This window comes from Lissotriton helveticus, chromosome 11 (genome assembly GCF_964261635.1).
Source record: "Lissotriton helveticus chromosome 11, aLisHel1.1, whole genome shotgun sequence".
NCBI lineage: Eukaryota > Metazoa > Chordata > Amphibia > Caudata > Salamandridae > Lissotriton > Lissotriton helveticus.
The window spans coordinates 1,061,316,579-1,061,338,319 of record NC_136072.1 but is presented as its reverse complement, the minus strand read 5'-3'; the positions used below and the strand labels follow the sequence as shown (position 1 = coordinate 1,061,338,319).

At 45.0% G+C, this 21,741-nt stretch overlaps 1 protein-coding gene across 8 annotated transcripts in view; it reads left to right on the top strand.

Annotated features, from left to right (window-relative positions):
• Positions 1-21,741, top strand: part of PITPNM2 (phosphatidylinositol transfer protein membrane associated 2) — a 1,093,290-nt gene that overhangs the window by 994,622 nt on the left and 76,927 nt on the right. For 4 of the 8 annotated variants that reach the window (XM_078667587.1, XM_078667584.1, XM_078667585.1 and 1 more), the window contains 4 exons: positions 3,319-3,483; positions 9,615-9,815; positions 11,234-11,382; positions 12,963-13,079. In XM_078667587.1, coding sequence (XP_078523713.1) covers positions 3,319-3,483; positions 9,615-9,815; positions 11,234-11,382; positions 12,963-13,079 — 632 coding nt within the window. The remainder of the gene's footprint in view (positions 1-3,318; positions 3,484-9,614; positions 9,816-11,233; positions 11,383-12,962; positions 13,080-21,741) is intronic. The other 4 variants (XM_078667590.1, XM_078667588.1, XM_078667589.1 and 1 more) reach the window with 1 other exon arrangement.

Below are 21,741 nucleotides of genomic sequence, written 5' to 3'. Positions count from 1 at the left end.
TTGAGTGAAATGCTGCACCTTTGAATTGACTGCCTGTGATCAAAGATATATTTATCCGAAACGCGTTAGGCTGGAGGTAAATGTAAATGTAAATGTAGTTGAGCTTATATAGCGCACAGCTACCCGCAGTGGGTTTCCCGGCGCTTGCTTAGGGAACCCTTCCTGATATTCCCCTGTGAGATAGCAGGGTATCCACAAGGTGAAAGTCAGGCATCCCGCCGCGAGGGGCCGTTGTGGAGATTAAGCAAGCTGTTGCCCAGAATCGCAGAGTGTGAACCCGTGAGTCGAGGAGGCACCGGGGCGAGAATTATCGAGTCCGTGGAATTTTTAGACCAAGACCCGCCGGGGCGGGGAATTGAACCCTGGTCCAGGACCGATCTCAGATTCCGGGTCTGCCGCCTCTAACCCCTGAGCCACACTTCTCCACACCAGGTCAGCATGTCATCTGTTCGGAGCCTCGATGGGCGTGCTGGCTTTGTCCCTTTGGACAAAACTTGGGACATTGGAATGCGCTAGAGGAAGCAGCGAGCTCTGCCCACTGTGGAAGAGGTGCTGACCTTGAGCATCTGCGCCTACAAACTCGGAGTGCCGAGATCGGGGTATTCCGCCACGCCCACTTTTGGGTGTTCGCCTATCAGAGCAAAGCCATTATTATTTAAAAACATGAAGGCCCACAACGTTTGTTGTTAAAGACATTTGAAAAAGGCAGCCATGCCAAAACGCATCATGCTGGATGATTGGATGATTAACGTTGCTGGTTCCACAACCCGTGTGTGCTCGGATCTTTTCCTGTGGAGAGGTTTGGTCCTGGGCTTTGATTGATATATATATATATATATATATATATATATATATATATATATATATATATATATATATATATTGATATATATATTGATATATATATATATATATATATATATATATATATATATATATATATATATATATATATATATAGAGAGAGAGAGAGAGAGAGAGAGAGAGAGAGAGATCTTAAACTGTGCTTCCCAGGACACCTAATAAACAGCAACTTAAAGGTTAAGTAATAAAAACACAGATAAAAAAATAACATTGTAAATCATGCAGAACAATGAAGCTAATATTTTAAATCAGTGAAAACTGTAAGGGACTACATACACACGTTTCACAGACTTGAAACACTTTAATAATGAATACAACCAAATGGAAAGGGATGTTGCAGGCGCCCTTTTAATTTAATTAAAAGGACCATAGCAGGAGATATAAGATACTTTTCCATGCACATATTTTGCCGTCTGCCCAGGAAAGTGAATGATTCTAAAGTTCTTTTATCGAGCTTTATGTCACCCATTTCAGGCACAATCTGTGAGTTAGGTGGACACTTTAATACTTCATTAGAACTCAATGATTTCCAGAGGCAGCTGTTAGAGAAAGAAGGCAAAATGATATGTTGGTTGATACTGCAATGCGACTTGAACATGGTACTAGCCATAAACCTCCCTAATAGATGTGACCAGCAAGGAGCCAATCAAAATGCAACATTTTAGTAGCATTCAGCTGTCTATAACAGGAGACATTAATCTAACGGCAGTTGGCTACAGTGGAAACTTCTTTGAATCCTAATGTTGCATTGGACTGGCACACGATTAGCGACAAATGCAAAATAGTGGATCTTGGTTTCTAAGTGTATATTTACATTCAATATAGTACTACTGAGCGCATGCATCTCCCTTAAATGGGAACTTCACCTTCCAGAAAGATATCTTTTTTTTGAAAGATTGTGACTTAAAAAGTTGAATACCGTTTTCATCATTTAAAACACAACCCAAAAAAGACCCCTCAATGGTTAGCAGTGTATGCAGACCATTAGCCTTATTCTCCGTGACACAGTCATGATTATCCGAGACTGTCATGTCACCGGTATGTAAAATAATAGATGTGTAACAGTGATTAACAGGGTATTTTTTTATTGAAGGGTTCAGAGTGACATCAAATAGACAACAAGAGCAAACATGCCAGTTGTTCATTTTTGTCCACATATAAATACATTTTATGCCTATTATCTACATCTTCTTTCACCTGCTATGCAGGGAGAGAGGAATAAGGGGGAGGGATTCGCAATATGACCCCTTCTTCCTCTCCCAGATGGCCAAAAAATCCTGGCCTCCTGCCACCCACCCCCACTATATTTCTTTCCCTTCCATTGCACTCCAGAAGCGGCTCCTTCTGCTCTCCAGTAGAGCAGAGACCTCCCGCTGCACTGATAGGCTAACAAAGAGCCCTGTGAGAAAAGCCTGGAACTCCTCTATGAGACAGAAACAGAGGGGAACACCCTTTCTGTCCCATATGTGCAATGTCATAGCGGTGAATAATCAGTTTAGGAATCTGGTATTATGATAATGTTGTTAAGTGAGAGCCATATATAACAAATATATTGAAACTGGCAAATTCATTCTTGTCTAAATAATTTATTTGCATAAGCAGTGCTGTAAAACGGCCCTGGTAGGATAAACTTTCTTAAGAAGTGCAGTTGTGTTAGTTAAAAATAAAAAAGGGTTTATTTTGAAAAAGAAGCAGCATCCGCTAACATAATGCAGCTTCACTACTTTCGGTCCCAAAAACAGTTTTTCAACCCCTTAATGTCAGCCCCCCCCCCTCCCTCCTTCCATACCCTGCTCAGTGACCACCAAAGTATTTCATAGAGACCATTGCCAAATAGTTGGGGGCCTTGGGGAAGAAACGGGCAGGGTGACCTTTGAGTAGAAACAGGCAAGATGGCAGCCCACTGGTTGTCACTCCTACTTACTAGAGTTTAAATTAGCTACTTCACTTTACGGGCATTAGAGAAATGGAGAGGAAAGATGTCATTATTTTGTACGTTACTATTTTCACCAAAGCGACTTATTATTGTTTGACCTCCAATTTCTCTCTAAACTGAGCCTTTTCTTTTTTGTTTTAAAAGCTTTTTTTCTACCCTGCGTATGAGAAAAACCAAATTTCTATAGTTTTTTTATTTTCCCTGCCAGTTTATGTTAGGTATATATAGATATGTATGTGCTCATATTTGTATATACACAGTACTTATTCTTTTCATTTAAAACAAATCAGTTTATGATTTCACACATCGTTTTTCCATCCCAAATGAATGAAAAATGTTATTTTATGTAATTGTTTTCTTTGAAAAGCACTCAGATGAAATACATTTCTGTCAGTCTGTTTGAAAGCATTCCATCTGAGCTAGCTTGCAGTCTTGTTCCGTTCTCTCCTTGAGATTTGTCTTTCATTTTGTCTTGCCTGTTAGTCTAATTTTTTGATTTCCCTGTTTCGGCTTCATAGCGGATGTTGTTCAGTCGCATGGTGCACTCTTCGTGGAAAACTCGTCCCCCTCCTCCCCTATCACTGCCCCCAACTTCAGGGGATTCCGGAGGGCAAGTGAGATCAGCATTGCCAGCCAGGTCTCAGGAATGGCAGACAGTTACACTGCTTCCAACATAGCTAACAGTAAGTGTTTAACAGCCTCCATGTCACTCACTGCAGGGTCCAATACCACATACCAGATTCATGTCATCATACAGAGCAAAAAAAAGAACTCATCCATCACTTGCTTTTTTGTGTGTGCCTGTTCGTGTGCATATATGTATTCTTATAAGCCAGGCTAGGACTTTGTGTATAGGACAGAGGAAAGCTATCCTTCCTATATGTAAACCACTGCCTTCTAGTTCTTTCAGAATCCCCACATTCATTGCAAAGCGTTCCTTGTTTATCTGGAATGTTTGGTGTCCATCTTGTTTCACTTGGACTAGGTCATTAGTGTCTCAACAAACACCTTTCAGTGATCCCATCAATGGGATCAACATGCTTAAAGTCCTGTATTCCACAAATAAATTATATTTTAAAGAGTATGGGAAACTTGTCATAATTGAGGCTTTTTCTTCTTTTATCAAGATAATAGTATAGTGGGCCCTAGCTTTGTGTTCCTTCACCAAACATTGATCCTCAATTATATTAAATAGTGTTTTGAGCATCCTCATCTCTACCTCTTGACTAAGTAGAGCAAATGGTTTCCTATAGGCTAACATAGGGTTGAGGATTGTTTCCATATGTTACCGTCATCATATTATGTGTTGGGTAATGTATGATTTATTGAGCATATGTTTATTATTTGTTTGATAAGTAAAATATAGCAATACATGACTTTATGATGTTAGGCCCCAAAGGCCAAATATTTATACCTAATTTTATACAACACCATGAAGCGGGATAATGCTTATATATGCAAAGAGTATAGCCCGTAGAGGTGTCTGAATATCATAAATGTGCCTGAGGAACACTTTAAAGAATAAAGAGCCAGGTCCCTTGCACAGTGTCATATCCACACATTGCCGCGGACATGCAAGCTTTTTCTGATGGATACTTCTGCCTGCAGATTCGTCACCCTTGAATCTCTTCCATATGCCAGACGGGGTCTGGAAAGTTAAAGTAGCTCTTCTGTGCCACTAGGTGGTCCCTCAGCTCCAGAATCTACCCTTGATAGAACATCACGACCACCTTGGCTCACTGATGTTAGTTCCTTGTTTCCACCCTTCAACACTGATCCGAATTTGCCCTCCTCAGAATATTTTCCAAATTGCTTTACCAAGCAATGTTTCTTGGTTGTCTCCCATAAAAAAATCAATATTTACATGGCTCCAATCCTGAGGCAGATATACTTTTATCTCATATCTGCATAATGACTTTCTTTGGTACCTGAAGCTAAACTCGACTCCAAGTCGTGTGAGAAGTGAGGCTCCATGCATAAATGGAAATTGATCCGATACTCATACTAATATTGCGTTAGAATCCGTTATTTTCTATATCATTAAGCAATCCACCCTTGTGCGCCTGGCTACTGCACAAGGAGCTGCCCACCACAAAAGGCTGTGGGTCACTCCCTTCTAACTGTGATCCTTAGTTCATCCCCTGTTCACAGTCCCCATTAGACATGGCCGTAGAGCATGACCTGCTGTACTGCACACAGCACGACCAACAGACATGTGTGTAGTCCTCAGAAGACATGGTCTTAAGGCCCAGCAAACAGAAGCAATGCTTACAGGGCATGGGTGAAGACCAATGCGTGTTTACTCTTGTCTACCTGGTACGGTCATTGCTAACAATAGTATTGTCCGTAGGGCATGGCCATAGGCTACCGGCCATGTCCTACAGGTATTTGGTTAACGTATATGTTTACAAAACCCAAGAAAATCTGGGAAAAAGCTATGGCAATGCGTTATGTATATCTTTACAAAACTCAAGACATTCACTGAAAAAATCATGGTTATGTACTAAAATGACACACTAGCCTACCTTTGGAAAGAAAATAGGAATTCTCTGAACAATCTCCTTTTGAAGAAATTGTATAGCTGTGCATCAATTTGTAAAAAACTGAAGAGTAATAGTTATCTTTAGAATCAAAATTGTTCCCACTCTTGCTCCTTTCGTAGCCTCGTATACGAAATTACGTGATATCCTGTATGACCTGCCAAAGACCTCATTGTGGTGAGCACAGGAGTGGCCATATGTGAAGCGCTTTGCCCTAACAGATGGTGCATTGGGTGCCTAAATGCACTATACTGTGCACGTCACATGACTGTGTCCCCTATGCCATGGTGTGTACCTGTTGCCTGGACCATGCAATACATGCCTTATGTCCCTAGACATAGCAGGCATGGAACATGGCAAAAGGGACAGATATGCCAACACTGATGTTGGCATATGGCATGATGTTGACAAATTACATCAGTGGTGTAATTTGTGATCTCATCTATAAGGGCAGGAGCAGTGCAGTTCAGCTACGAAGCCACAAGCAGTGCATTTTGTTGGGGGGAGGTGTTTGCTGGACCACAGCGTTGCATCACCTTAGGTTTAATAAGGGGATTTTGAAGTCTTTAACTCATTCTAGTGTGTTGAATGAACACCAATGTACTACTATCCAGATGCTGTTAATAATTAAGGACATATCAGTTGTTTGAACTATAATATTTTGTTTCAGGAGGTCAATGCCTCAACTTCACTATCATAAAGCGGATAGATCATTGCAACTTTTTAAAAAATGTATATGACCTTGGACTGTATTGAACATAGTGAACATGTTAAACACTAAGGTACTGCCCAGGTAAAGTTTAGATATATTTTATTAACCCATTTGTTCATAATCTTCCAGCAGAATTTTTGTTTATTTATGTATTTTACATAAATCGACCCAGCTAGTGGGTTACAATGAAAAGAGACATATACTAAAAAGCAGGCATAGTTGTATATAGAAGACAATGGGAAGTTTGGTGATATGGGTGGCACAGGGTTTATGTAGCTAAGTGCTTAGATAACCGACTGGGAGTGATGGAGTTGAGGGTGAAGGGCACCAGTCAGCAGTAAAAGCAACAGATGGCAGAGTCTCACAGCTGGAGAATAACATTGGGGAACTGAAGCAACAGCAGCAGGGACACAGTGATTTCAGGCAGACAGTGGCATCCGTCGTAATCGTTCTGGAGAGTCGGGTGGAAAGGGCAGAAAACACGTGAAGAGGGTCCAACCTCCGAGTCCAGGGGTTTCCTCCAGTGTCCCAAAAGAAATCTATCACAGACACAGTGTGTTCTTCTTTCCACTAACATCAGTTGGTTCTGCAAAACCATGGAGTTGATGAGGTAAGGAAAGTGCTCGGCTTCCATCAAGGATTTCTGGGCTGGGCGCGCGTTCCTGTGTGGGCATGGTTACTGTTCTCTGAGATCCGGACATCCAGGAGACTGTGTTGGGGAAGGTAGCCACTCTGAAAGAATCTCTCCAGGTGGAAGGTAACAGAGTGCTTCTTCTTTAGTATGGAGAGCAAACTTAGTGTAGATGGCATCTCTTTCAGCTCCCTTATAAGGATTACTGCAAAATCTCAGTATGGAACTCGGTGAAGTTGAAAGCTTGGCACAGTGACAAATCATGTTTTTGCGCTAGCCTGAAGGAAGCACAGTCCTTCTTGGACAACCTTGAGGCATCAATCTGACTTCATTGTGTGACATCGACTCCCCCTTTGTGGTCTATGGATTGAGGTTTGATTCTCTGTTCTATTTCCCTGAAGCATCTGAAAGGTGTAGAATGAACTAGGAGATGGTTTCCAGAGTAGTGCTTTATAGATTGAACTACTGAATGTCAACACCCAGAATTATTGTGGTGCAAGAATACTGAGGACAGAATAATGAGAGACAAAATACTGAACATAGGGAAGTATAGGTTTACCTGGGTAGTCCCATATATGTGGATTTAGGTATAAAAAATCTAAACTTAGTTACCGGTCAAGTTATTTTTTTTATACTTTGTCCTGGATATTGTGTTCCATCGATATTTTGAGTTCGCTATTCAGGGAACACACCCGCTTTATATTAGTATGAGTATTCCGATGATGGTGTCCCCTCCTCTTTTTCCCATTGTCCATCTTTTTCCATACCTCCCTTTTTCCTGTCCGATGGACAACTTTCTTTTTAGTGTTATTTTTCAGAGAGGATGTAGACTAAAGGATGTCTGCTATGGATGTTAAAGAGTTGATAATACAGGCAGAGGGCAGTTTGATATACTATGGAGATGAGCCCATTATGGTGCGATTTTGCGGCGGATGATTATTGTGATCTTGAGAAGTGTGATCCATTGTACCTGTGGTAATATATTGTGCTGGCCAATAGAAATGTTTGAATTATAAGTCACAAATCTTTCCATTGTAGGCTTCCTCCTAAGTATTGTGTGGATTTTTGACATTTTGCATATTCACAAAAGTTCTAGAAGTGTTTTTCGAAATCTGCACAAGTCAGAGGGGGTACTATAGCTTCCCCATATAAACCATTGCAGACTATCAGAGCAGGGTGGACACACCCAGTTTGCATGCCATTTCTGTCATGAGCTAAGTGGAAGTAGAACCCATTGGGAAAGTATTTGAAAACGCACGAAATGATTATGCTATGGGTGTGTTATAGTTGTTCACCACTTTCCTAACAGGCATTTCCCTTTTCCACGATGTGTAAACAGAAAAGGAGTTTAGAGGGAAAAGTAGAAAACTGGGCGCCCTCCACTCTATGAATAGCCAAACACAAAGTGCCCTAGTTTTCAAGGCCGTTTCTATTTACTGATCTGTAGACATCACTGGTTGTATCACAATTACAACACACCTCTCCTTTTGCAGAAAATGAAAGTAGGGGATGTCTCAGTCTGCTGCCATTATTAAAATAGCCCACCTCTGATTAACAAACATTTACACCAACATACAGCCCACATTCACCTAGACTGACAACAGGAAAAGGTGAGAAAGGCAGGATGGCACCTCACGGACGCACCACCAATGGGACCCCTGGTAGGTACTCACCAGGATGGCCCTTTTATCATCATTGGTGCCATCAAGCCAAAACGGAAACATGTCCTAAACCCAAAGAAATGACAGTGAATGGTGCAGAGAACAAAAATTATATGTACAACACTTACAACATTTAACACTTAACATATAACCACTGAGCAACCAGGACGAAAAACTTTACTAATGTTCCTTTTTGTTGCAAACAGTACACAAAACACTTATAAAAAGGAAGGTGTGGATACTCCCTATCGATTCACACCTTACTACCAGCTGGTAGTAAGGTGTGAATCGATAGGGAGTATCCACACCTTCCTTGTTGTACATATAATTTTTGTTCACTGCACCATTCACTGTCATTTCTTTGGGTTTAGGACACGTTTCCGTTTGGGCTTGATGGCACCAATGATGATAAAAGGGCCATCCTGGTGAGTACCTACCAGGGGTCCCATTGGTGGTGCGTCCGTGAGGTGCCATCCTGCCTTTCTCACCTTTTCCTGTTGTCAGTCTAGGTGAATGTGGGCTGTATGTTGGTGTAAATGTTTGTTAATCAGAGGTGGGCTATTTTAATAATGGCAGCAGACTGAGACATCCCCTACTTCCATTTTCTGCAAAAGGAGAGGTGTGTTGTAATTGTGATACAACCAGTGATGTCTACAGATCAGTAAATAAAAACTGCCTTGAAAACTAGGGCAATTTGTGTTTGGCTATTTCCCTTTTCCACACCTTCCTGAGGAATTCTTATGTTCACATTTCCAACCCTAAAATCTACTACAGTAGAGCATCCATATTAAAGGATTTGTTCTGCCATAGTAAGTGTAATTTAGGTTTGGAAACGTTTTGCTTCAGGCTTAGAATATACTTTAGCAAAAAACGTTAGGAAGGATTCTTTAATTTCCTCATTGCTTTCGTGCCATGCTTCCCTTCCTCTTAGATCAGAGACTGCTTCCAAGTATAACATTATTTTAAATCATTTAAACAATCTACTTGAAAAGGGTTGTTTTAGCACATCTTAACCTGACATTATTGTTATTTGTTATGTTGTCATGGATTGTGCATCTTTCATATCCCTCCTCCACGTCAATATTAAAGCATGACTTGTGAAAAGTGATAGCATAGTTATAGAACAAATAATTCATTCCAAGTGTGATGTTTTTGCTTGTGTATTATTCATTTCTACATAACCTTATTTCCTTTTTGATGTTCAAAGATATGTTAGATTTGTATTTGCATGTTTGTGCTCCTAATGTGGTGTGTCTGCTTTGTTCCCTAGAAAAACAAATACATCCCAATCACTCAAAAAGGTTAAGCCTGCTATCCCAACTTGCTCTCCCACATAACAAATCTCTCCCCAAAAGATCTTCACCTAAAAAACTTAGGACAGACCTAACCGAAAATTACAAAAAGAGGCGGCTCGAGACAGCACCTAGCCAGGGAAAGCTGGCGCTAATTGCAGACCTGGACGTTAAGAAAGGTATTCCTGTGATGCATCAGACACGCCTCTGATTAACATGGCGGCGACCACATCGCTCAGCACCAATAACCGTCTCCAGCAACAAGCCTGGCGTCTGCCATCTTCCTTTCATTGCTTCCGCTCTGTCCAGATCCTGCACTGTAGCTCATTAAATTCTTGTTTTTGTTTTGTGTATAATTCTCTACTCATTAAGATTAAAGCGGTTTAAGGCAAGCTTGTTTTCTTTGCCGCGTCTACCAATGTATCCACTGTGTGGAAAAGGGCATCTGTTGCCTGCTATATCCACTGTATCTCGGTCTAGTGCTTCTTGCTAACAGCCTGAAATTAACCAGGATGGATGATTGCATGAGCCACACAAAGCTGGGATTTCCTTCCTGCCTAAGCCGGTGAGAGGGGGGATGGAAAGCTAAACTGATTGTCTGCCCAGCATGTAGAAGTAATTGCACAAGACAGTCTGTTTGCACTCGACAACCTACGCTCACAAAAACACACTGAAGTTTGCAGTTTCACCTTACGTTCCTCTACCATTTCACTTTCTCCTTCTTTAAAAGGTAGAATCAATTGAGCTGCTCTTCATAATATATGCTTAATCGATTAAATTATTTTTCATAAATTTACTCCATTTCCTAGACGAAATGGCAATTGTTAATTTTATGAATTAGTCCTCTCTTTAAATGCAAATTAGATTCTAGCAAAAAAAAGGAGCCAGACATTAACAATTTTCAAAACTGCCTGTGCCAAATCCCAGCTTTCACGCGCACAATGGACTGTTTTCATCTTCCTTCTCATACTAATATTTGCTCATTTTTTAATCCCTTTTTCCTCAGAATTTCAGACATTTTACAGCTGCTGGCAATGGAACATAAAGCTGACTAAAACTAACATTGTTTGTATTTTTAATTAATTGTTCCTTTTTAGGTAATTGCAAATTCACCCCGTTTTGCTTTATTATGATGGTCCTTAAAAAGCCATTTATTGGTTATGTCAGTGGTTTTCTATTTTGTAAAGTAATGATCCCTAAATGTACGTATAGGTATGAGAAATGTTTATCATGCAATTTTCCCCCATTATTTTGTCAGTTTCCATTTTGTACTTACTCTCTTTTTGTAGCGCTGTGTCTGTAACATGCCTAAACTGGGACACGTTCAACACGGATTGGTCACACTTTGTGTATCTTGACCTACAGTATGTGAACCACAGTGTTAGACTTCCTGTCACTTTCAGGTTTAGTAAAACATCAGTTTGGTTAGTTTTGAAGTAATTTGGCTAGTTGGAAAATTTGCTTTCATTCAAATTTAAAATCAAAAGTAGCAGGATCTAGACAGTCGTCTTCAAAAACTGAATTAGAAGCCAGGCAATAGACAGAGAGTAACACTGGTAATGTACGTGTTGTCTAACAAAGTATTTTGCTCTGATAGTTGCTGCACGATGGTGGGGTGCGAAAAGAATCGATTATGCCCTGTACTGCCCAGATGCTCTCACCGCCTTCCCCACCATTGCCTTACCACATCTCTTCCATGCCAGCTACTGGGAGTCAACGGATGTAGTCTCCTTCCTGTTACGACAGGTACTACGACCTAGTATGTTTATTATACTTATTGCTTTAAGATACTTAAACAAGGTTGCAAACAACTTCTTAGCATGGTCTTTGTCTTGTTTCTTCCATGCCGTGTTTGTTAATCAGAATTGAATACATAAACTGATTTTCAATTGATCACTGATCTTTAATCGCTTTCAAGCACCTGCATACAAAGGGCAATGAAAGATCTGGCTAATCCCTTAAAATTTCTTTAAAAACACGATTTTTTGCATCAAATAAACATACCATGAACAATCATCACATACTACAAGTAAAATATGATCCTGAGTCACAAAAGCATGATCATTGTATTTTGGCATGCATAGATGTTAGTTGAGAAAATTGCATGAAAAGTTGCACAGCAAGTGGCAGCTACCTTGACGTTGCAGAATGTGAACGGAGTAGCAAACTGAGCTGCCACCAAGCATACTCTCCTCTCTCACGTACGTGTGGGTTTGTAACAGTGTAGATGGTGCAGTGACAGCCCAGTTACCCTCTTATCCTCTGTAAGAAAGCAAGAGAGGGGTGGAGAGATATGGAGTCCACGATAAGTAATAGGCACACAAACAGAGAGGACACAGGCGGCTGTAATTGTTGTCAGTAGGTAATCTTTATTGGTCAATGAGATAGAAAAGCAACGAGAGTGCAAAGATTGATTCTGCAGCTTTAGTATGTGGCACCTGTTCCAATATGAACACCAGTGAAGAATTGCTGTGCTCAGAAGAGGATTAGTGACAATGGTTTCAGTGGTAGGCCCTGTGGAGGGTTTATATGCTTGGAGGCAAGGAATGTGATCTGAATTGTGACTTCCTGTCATACGGTTCTTGCACTACCATACATGTTTTGTCTGGTGCTAGGACAGCTGCCCCCTGTTGTCTAACCTTCTCTTAGAAATACTGTTGTTTGCTGCCTAAGGATTGTCTCCCTTTCCCTCAACAGACTGAATGTGCAGCACTGGCTTCCCTATACACAACATGCTACAAATAAAAAAGGGGTTTGCGCGAACAGTGAAACCTAATACAAATAGGTGGACGTGAACAGTGAAACCTAATCCAGCCCTGAAGCATGCAAACCCACAGCACAATTTAGTTTGCCATGTCTGTGCAGCTCTTTGCAATTACGATCATTTTTTGAACTATGTTTTGATATGTCATACTATTCTTTATTAATAAAATCTATGCACCCAATTCACAAAGCGCCTCCGCCGTCGTGGCAGTATCTCCGCACTCATGGCGGGATCTCCGCAATGAGAAACTGCAGTGTGGAGCCTCGGCTACGACTGAGGAGACTGTTTGTGAGTTCGGCCCTATCTGTTAATTGTACATCTTTCCTTATATAATTATTTTCTTTACTGTCTCCTGAATTAGACATTTTCATGGCATTTGCAACAGATGCCCTTTCCATCTATTCCTTCACTCATGGGAAGTTTGTTGATCGATAATCATAAGACCGTCTTCGTTACCGCAAAACAATTGTACATACAGTCAGATGAACTAAAGATAATAAAGTTGAAAGGGGTAATAGCCGTGTTGTACTCACTCTTTGAATGTCACGGCTTGCCTCCTTAGGTAATGAGACATGAGAGTTCAAGTATACTGGAGCTAGTTGGAAAAGAAGTCTCGGTGTTCAGTCCTACAAAACCAAGGGAGAAATGGCTACGGAAGAGGACGCATGTTAAACTAAGGGTAATGGCAGTCTTCTTTCACACAGCGATATGATCAATTTTTAACTTTTTTTGAACCAGTATTTTCATTTATAGTTGTGGTTTATATAAAAATATTTACTTTCCGATTATGCAGCTACAGCATTTTACAATTGATTTCTCTCACACAAAGTGTTCTGCATGGACAGGCACCTATGAATCTGCAATACTCTAGTGGTTGGGTCCTCAGTTTTTTGTTGAGAGATACTAAAACTCAAAAGTGGTAGTCAATATATGATTTCACAACCCTGAGCACAAACCTGTTACTGTACACCACAGCTGGCTTTCTTTTCTGCCGTCAAACAAGGGAACTGATTTATAGTTTGGCAGGCGGGATACTGCATTCCAAAAGTGACAGATATCCCGTCCGCCGTAATAGAAGTGCCATAGGGTATAATGCACTTGTAATACGGTGGACGGGGTATCCGTCACATTTATGATGGAGTTTCTTGTCCACTGAACTTTAATTCAGGCCCAAGGTCTCCAGTCAGGGCTGATACATACATATTTGTCACCCAAGGTTACGAAATCTATTGACACCCTTCCCTAACCCACATGGGGCAATATTTAAGCATTTTTATTGTGAGGGGATTCTGTTACCCCGCCATTATTGTTACTGGCATTCAAATTAGAATACACCTTTTCTGACCTCTGTTTGATTCTCAGTGTACACATTTCTGATGGTATGGGGAGTGATGCACGTTTTATGGCCATGTGCTCCTGCTGAAAGTTTCTTATGGGACTGGATTCTTTTTTGATCTATTTTCTTGCATTCTGGAGCTCTGTGTGTCACCTTGCAATCACTTCATATACCTGTATTTTAAGATCGGAGACTAGCAGACAGCACATGCTGTCTGGTTGCTAAAGACTTCTTAGAGACGTTCTAAAAGCTGACCTAAGAATGCATTCTGCCCATTGCTTACCATAGGTTTTGTGGTTTGTACTCACATTTCCTTGTTTTCTATTTGCTGGCTATATTTATATCTGAAAGAAACACATGGTGATAGATTCCTTACCTTAGAACTACCCCCAGGCGTCAGACTAGATCCGGAAAGTTTTCATCAGCAGTACCCCTGCGTGTCGGAAGGTGGCTTTGTGCGGCTCCAGTTTTTTTAGGCTTTTTGTCTCAGTTTTTTCGAGTCGATCGACTCCTGGTGTCGTAGGGATGCCCGGTTTCAAGTCTTGCAGGGACTGTCATCGGATGATCGCGTGTGTCTCTATGCCTGGGGCATGACCACGACCCCAATTCGTGCCTTGACTGCCGGGCCATGGCGCCAAAGACTTTGCAGGAGCGATCCCGAAAGTTGCTTGAAGTCCGGCAGTCTGCTCCACGCCGCTCAAGGTCCCGGTCCCGTGGGAGGCTGAGGGACCGGTCGCAGAGCCATCACCATCGTTCATCAGGATCGTAGTCTTTGCACTCAGGGTCAGGTAAGATGAAGCACAAGATGTCGAAGAAGCATCATTGCTCGAAGACTTCCTCTCGCCCGTCGCACGGTTGAGGGTGCGGGTTGTGCCTCCCCCGAGGCTCCGGCAAAGCCTACGTGTTGCCGTCGGCCTACCCGCCCTTTAGGTCCGTCAGCGACTCTAGCCCAGCTGCATGAATTTCTGTCAGCCATGGCCTGCCTCTTTGGGCCGTTGGGCCCCGCCGGAGCGCCTTTGGGCCTCGTGGGCCCGACAGGGGGCCCTCGCCCTTAACTGTTGGAGGTTCCAGCATTGCTGCCGGCTTCGGCCCCGGTGCCACAGGGCCCCCAAGGATCCATGCCTGGATCCTGGTCGACGCCGGTTGACTTCGTTACACCTCCACCGCTTTACTTTATAGTACTTTGCGGTACTTCACTCTACAATACACTACTCTACGACACTCCACTCTACGCCACTTCGCTGTACTCCACTCTATGACTTCCCACTCGATACAACAACACTCCACTCCATGACAATCCACTCTATCCCACTCCACTCCGCTACGCTCTATGCCACTCTATGCTACTTCACTCTACGCCACTTTACTCCTGCCACTCTACTCTACAACACTCAAGGCCACTCTAATGTATGACACTCTATGCCACTTAACTCTAGGTAGTTCTATGTGTCTTCACTCTATGCCACTCCTATCTAGAACACTCTTCTCCACTCAACTCCCTCTATGCCACTTCACCTTACTCCACTCTATGCCACTCTACTCTAGCCACACCACTCCATGCCCAACACTCTACACCACGGCACTCCATTCTACTCCACAACACTCCACTTTACTCCAGGACACTCCACTCTGCGGCACTCCGCTCCTGTTTACAACACTCCACTCAATGCCACTCAAGAACCCATGCTGATATACAACATGGCTAAAACACATTGGCAAAGCCAATAGCTCTTGCATAGGCGAGACCTATTGTTTCTTTCCAATGCTTGTTTTGTCGACAAGGTCGTTGTGGTAGAGGAGTAAGGGCAGTTAGAGGCTTCCTTCGATCCCCTGACCTGTGTACAGAACAGATAAAGGCAACATTAAATAGTTCCGTTGTGGGGTATGTTCTTAAATGTATGTGTTTCATTTACACCTTTAGGCTTGCTTACAAGGTATTCCTGGGACACTAAGCACATAAGGACTTCTCTTTGTGATTTGTCTACTTAAAGGTGCTTTGACTGGTCAGAGATGTTTAAACACATCATAGATTCATTGTCAGGAGCCCTTTTCTGCAGCTATCCTGGCCCTTTGCCCCGGTAGGCTTTATCCAAAAAACTGCAACTAAAATTCTTACGTCCACCAGGAGCCAGTACAGGGCTTGAAATGCTGTTTGGTTTTCTAAGTGCTTTAATAGGTTCAAGCACATTTTGTCCGCCTGCTTTGTAACCTCTGCAACCTGCCAATTAGTTTCTTTATGTAGTTTATTGTAGTGACATGCTAAATTTTACTATTGCTTTCCCTATTGATTGTTGTGAACCCATGCATCAAACAGCAACTCTTGGATTCCTCTCTTTGGTCGCTTGGTCAGCTGTTTCTTCTAATCCTTCATCCCATTTGCCATCGTTCTTCCAAAGCATTTTTAAATGAGAAGGGACTTTGAATTCTGACCTGAGATGATTCTCTTTTTCTTCCAGATGTGTTCTATGCCACCCTTCAGGAGGCCGCAAACAAGCCAGCTATTTATCTTCACCAATCACAGTATAATGTCGTCCCTTAAACATGCAGATTCATACTCTGTCCAATTCACAAATTTTTTTAACACAGGCAAAGTAGTGAACAATTTGTTCAGAAACATTGCTATTTGTGCTTGTGCTAATTGTGCAAGGTCACAAAAAGAAGAAAACAGAACTCCAGTAGATTTGCAGTTGCATTTGCGCTTCCTTTACCAGTGCGAATTATAACTGTGGTTATAAATGAGTGGCTACAGAAAGTTTTGGAGATGATGATTTAATCCCATTTCCATATATAAATTGAAGAGTCCTGGAATAAAATGAGTGTAATAGGACTGTGAACAAGTAGCAGTACGAGCAGGGTTAAGACCCAAAAAAGGGGGCGAAACAGAACTCGTTTGATCATTCACAAGACACTATTAGGTAATCTGCTCCTGTTTACCTAGGTCCTCACTCCTTTTCTCCTTTTCAAGTAGTAGAAGTTTTTTATTCATTGATTCTTTTTTTGTTTTGTTTTGTAGTTTTAGTTTGTGACCTAGAGCCACTTTGTAGCCCTTTTCACATGAAAGATGACACATTCTTTTGTTGCTCATTCCCTTTTAGGTCCAATAAATTGTTTTCTTATAGAGTCAAGATATCCTGTAGAAATTGAGGTCCAAGACTTACGGTGCACTTTGAGGGACCATATCGCCTTTTAGAAAAAGAGGTAGTGCAACTGGTCTCCTGATTAGAAAAGACATTTTGAAAGGTTTGATCTGAAAGAAACACATAGTGATAGATTCCTTACCTTAGAATTACCCCCATGCGTCAGAAAGGATCCGTAAAGTTTTCGTCAGCAGTACGCCTGCGCGTCGGTAGGCGTTGTCGTGCGGCTCCACATGCATTGTTGGCGCCGAGATGACGTCGCTGGAGCTACTTAGACGCGCCCACTCGCGCTGACGTCAGTTCTTTCTTTTTCTGCGCCTGCAAGTTGAGATCCGTGATGAGCAAGTACTCCCAGTAATTTTTTGACTGAGTTTTTCAAGGCCTTTTTGTCTCCATTCTTTCGAGTCGATCGACTCCTGGTGTTGTAGGGATGCCCGGCTTCAAGAACTGCGGGGACAGTCACCTCATGATGTCAGTGTTGGACCAGCACCGCGTGTGTCTCTACTGCCTGGGGCGCAACCACGATTCCAAGTCGTGCCCCGACTGCCGGGCTATGGCGCAAAAGACTTTGCGGGAGCGGTCCTGAAAGTTGCTAGAAGTACGGCAGTCGGCTCCACGCCGCTCAAGGTCCCGGTTGAGAGACCGGTCGCGAAGCCATCACCATCATTTGTCTGGATCTAAGTCTTCGCACTTGGGTTCGGGTAAGTCGAAGCATTCCAAAAAGAAGTCGAAGAAGCATCGTTGCTCCTCGACTTCCCCTTGCCGGTTGCGCGACGCGGCTGATGGTGTGGGTGGTGCCACCCCCGCGTCTTCGGCCTACCAGCCCTTCCTGGGTCCATCAGCGACACCTGCTCAGGTGCAAGAGTTTCTTGCTGCCGTAGCCCGACTCTTTGGGCTGTCCGGCCCCGCCGGTGCACCTTCGGGCCCTGCGGACCCGACTGAGGGTCTTGTCCTTCCATTGCTGCCGGCTTCGGCCACAGCGCCGCAGGACCCCCTGGGAACTCGATTCAGACCCCGGTCGACGCCGGTTGACCTCATAACACCTCCACTGGTGTCGACCCCTCCGGCACCACCTCTGACGTCGCCCGGTACTGCCGCCGACGTAGACCCCGGTTTCAGCCCCAACCCGGACACAGCGCCGGAACGGCGTCAGTCGACGCCGATCCCGACGCAGATGAAACCTTTTACCGCTTTGTTCGTCCTCCTTATTTTCAGCCTGTTTCATAGACTTTGGAGGAAGGGGAGGACTGGGAGGGGTCTGAGGAGCCTCTCACACAACAGTGTGGTTATGATCCCGACTGGGCAGAGGATTTGGGGAATGCCAGTGGTCTTGACCCCTCACCTGACCTTGGCATGCTGTCTCCTCCTTCCGTGGCTACTGAGGAGGGAGCAAGTTACAGTGGCTGTCAGGACTAACCTGACAGAAGTGCTTCAGCTGGCGGCTACCTCTGCGAAGCCACTGCTGCCTTTCAATGAGGCACTTTCTGACGTTCTTTTGGGCACCTGGTCTGGACCCAACACAGGGGCTCCTGCGGACAGGAACGTGGCCCAACGCCATAGTCCGGCTCCGGGCGACCCCCTCTTTCTCTCTCAACACCCCACTCTTGAGAGCCTGGTTGTCCAAGCCTCTGCTTCCCATAGCGCGTTCCCTTCCGCCCCTCCGGATAGGGAATCCAAGAAGCTGGAGCAGCTTGGCAAGAAGCTATTTTCATCTGCCAGCTTAGGGTTGCTGTCGGTGAATCCCGCATGCCTCTTGGGCCGTTATTCCCACTCTGTGTGGGACACGGTTGCGCAGGTGCTGCCTAACTGTCCGCAGGAGGCCCAGACAGTACTTTCCCAAGCTATTGTTGCTGCTGGGAAAGATGCAGCTAAGTTGACCATTCGTTGTTGGCTTGATACCGCCGACTCGCTGGGCAGGGCGATTTCCACGACGGTGGTGCTTCGGTGCCACGCCTGGCTGAGGACAACTGGCTTCTCAGGGGATGGCCAGAACACTCTGATGGACATGCCCTTGGATGGCATTCGCCTCTTTGTCAATAAGGCAGATAGTGCGTTGGAGCGCTTTAAGGACTCCCGGGTTACGGCCCAGTCCTTGGGCCTGTCTGCCACTCGGCCTCCTCTGCCTTCTACCTTTCGTGGCCATGGAAGGGGTGCCCCAACACATTTGTTCCAGAGCCACAGTCCGGCGCAGCAACAACATCAGCGCAGCAGCGGACGTGGGAACAGCGGAGGCGGTTCTGGGGGCCAGCGGGCAGGTAAATCCACCTCCAATTTCAGGCCCATCAAACACCAGTGGGTGGCAGAATTCGCCATCATCTCCCCAACTGGTGCAACATCACCTCGGACAAGTGGGTGCTGCAAATCGCCCGGAGGGGCTACTCCCTCCCCTTCGAGACTACCCCCCAGCCATGCCATGCCACCTTAGTACCACTACATGTCGGAGGACCATCTTGCGCTTCTTCAGCAGGAAGTCACTGCCCTCTTGGCCAAGGGGGCCATCGAGCGCGTTCCTGGGCCAGAAGTAGGTTGTGGTTGTAATTCCCACTACTTTCTGGTCCCCAAGAAGGACAAGGGCCTGCGTCCTATCTTGGACCTCAGGAACGTCAACCGCTTCCTCTGGAAGGAGAAGGTCAAGATGTTGACGCTAGCTCAGGTCTTGTATGCCCTCGATCCTGGAGACTGGATGGTAGCTTTAGACTTTAGACTTACCACATCCCCATCCTGCCGACCCACCGGCGTTACCTGCGGTTCACGGTAGGCCACGAGCACTTTCAGTTTACAGTGCGCCCTTCGGGTGTTCACGAAAGTGATGTCGGTGGTTGCAGCTCATCTGCGCAGATCAGGGGTTCCAGTCTTCCCCTATCTCTATGACTGGCTGTTGAAGGCGGGCTCACCCCAAGCAGTCGTCAACCACCTCCAGACTACAGCCGACCTCCTGCATTTGCTGGGGTTTTCCATCAACGTGCCGAAGTCGCACCTAATTCCCTCTCAGAAGCTCCTCTTCATCGGAGCGGTTCTGGACTCGGCGCAGATTCGGGTTTACCCTCCCAAGCAGCGAGTCCGGGATATTCAGGCTATGATTCCGATCTTTCAGCCTCTATCCCCGGTTTCGGTCAGGATGACCCTCCGGCTACTGGGCCTGATGGCCTCCTCCATCCTGCTAGTGGATCATTTCAGATGGCATATGCGGGCTCTGCAGTGGGACCTGAAGTTCCAGTGTGCACAGCATCAGGGCAACCTGTCCGATCACGTCCAGATCTCAGAGGGCACTGCACGCCAATTGCAGTGGTGGCTCACGAATCGCGATTGGCAGGTCCCTCTCCCTTCCCCAACCGGAGCACACTGTGGTGACGCCTGCGTCCCTTCTGGCATGGGGCAGCCGCTTGGAGAGGCGGAGATCAGAGGCCTCTGGTCTCCGGCAGAGTTCCGACTCCATATCAACCTCTTGGAGCTGCGGGCGATCCAACTTGCACTGAAGGCATTCCTTCCCTCTGTCAGGGGAAGTGAAGTGCAGGTGTTCACAGACAACACCACCGCCATGTGGTACTGCAACAAACAGGGCGGGGTGGGGTCCTGGACCTATGTCAAGGCATTTCCCAGGTAGTTCAACACCTGGCAGGTTCTCTGAATGCCAGGGTGGACGAACTCATCCGCCGGGGCTTAATGGATCAGGAATGGCATCTGCACTCGGACGTGGCGCAAGGTCTCTTTCTGCAGTGGGGAGAGCGTTGGTTAGATCTGTTCGTCACCAAAGAGAAGGCGCAATGTTATCAGTTCTGCGCGTTGGAATTTCCAAGGCGGCACTCGCTCAGAGATGCTTTTCGTTGGGGTCTGTTGTATGCCTTTCCGCCTATACCACTTCTGCCCAGAGTGCTGAAGAAGATCAGGCTTGACCGGACCCAAGTCATTCTTGTGGCTCCGGACTGGGCTCGAAGAGTATGGTATCCCAAGCTACTCAGTATGAGCATCAATCCCCAATCCGTCTGCCTCTCCGGGAGGATCTTCTGTCGCAGCGGCAGGGGACTGTCCTCCACCCGAACCTGTCCAGTCTCCACCTCCATGCGTGGAAATTGAGCGGCGAGAGTTGACACCTTTCGATCTTCCTCCCGAAGTGTGTGATGTCATTCTGGCAGCCAGGCGTCCCTCCACCAAAACGGTATACGCCTGCAGGTGAAACAGGTTTGTGGCATGGTGCACAGCAAAGGCTCTGGATCCCCTTTCTGCCCCTCTTTCTGAGGTCCTTCTGTTCCTTCTATCTTTGGCTCAGCAGGGATCTGCTCTGGGCACTATCAAAGGTTATCTTTCGACCATCTCCGCTTTTCTACGGCTTCCCGATCAGCCTTCTATTTTTAAGTCCCCGGTTGTTAACCGTTTCCTTAAAGGCATTACGCATACGTTTCCACCCGTACCCTTCATAAAGCATCAGTGGGACTTAAATCTTGTCTTGACTTACCTGATGTGCGCTCCCTTTGAGCCCCTTCATAACTGCCCCTTACGTCTTTTCACCTTAAAGACGGTTTTCCTGGTAGCTATCACCTCTGCCAGAAGAGTGAGTGAGCCCCAGGCTCATTCTTCTAAACCTCCTTTCCTTTCTATTTATCCGGACAAGGTGGTTATGTGGACCCGTCCTTCTTTCTTACCAAAGGTTGTCACGCCCTTCCACAACGGGCAGACCATCACTTTGCCTACCTTCTTTCCGCCTCCGCCTCCTTCCAGAGAGGAAGAGAGGCCCCACCGTCTGGACCCGAAACATGCGCTCTCCTTCTACTTGAGCCTTACACAACAGTTCCGGGTGGATGACCAGCTCTTTGTTGGCTACGTGGGCGCCAAAAAAGGTTGGGCTGTGCACAAACGGACCATCTCTCGGT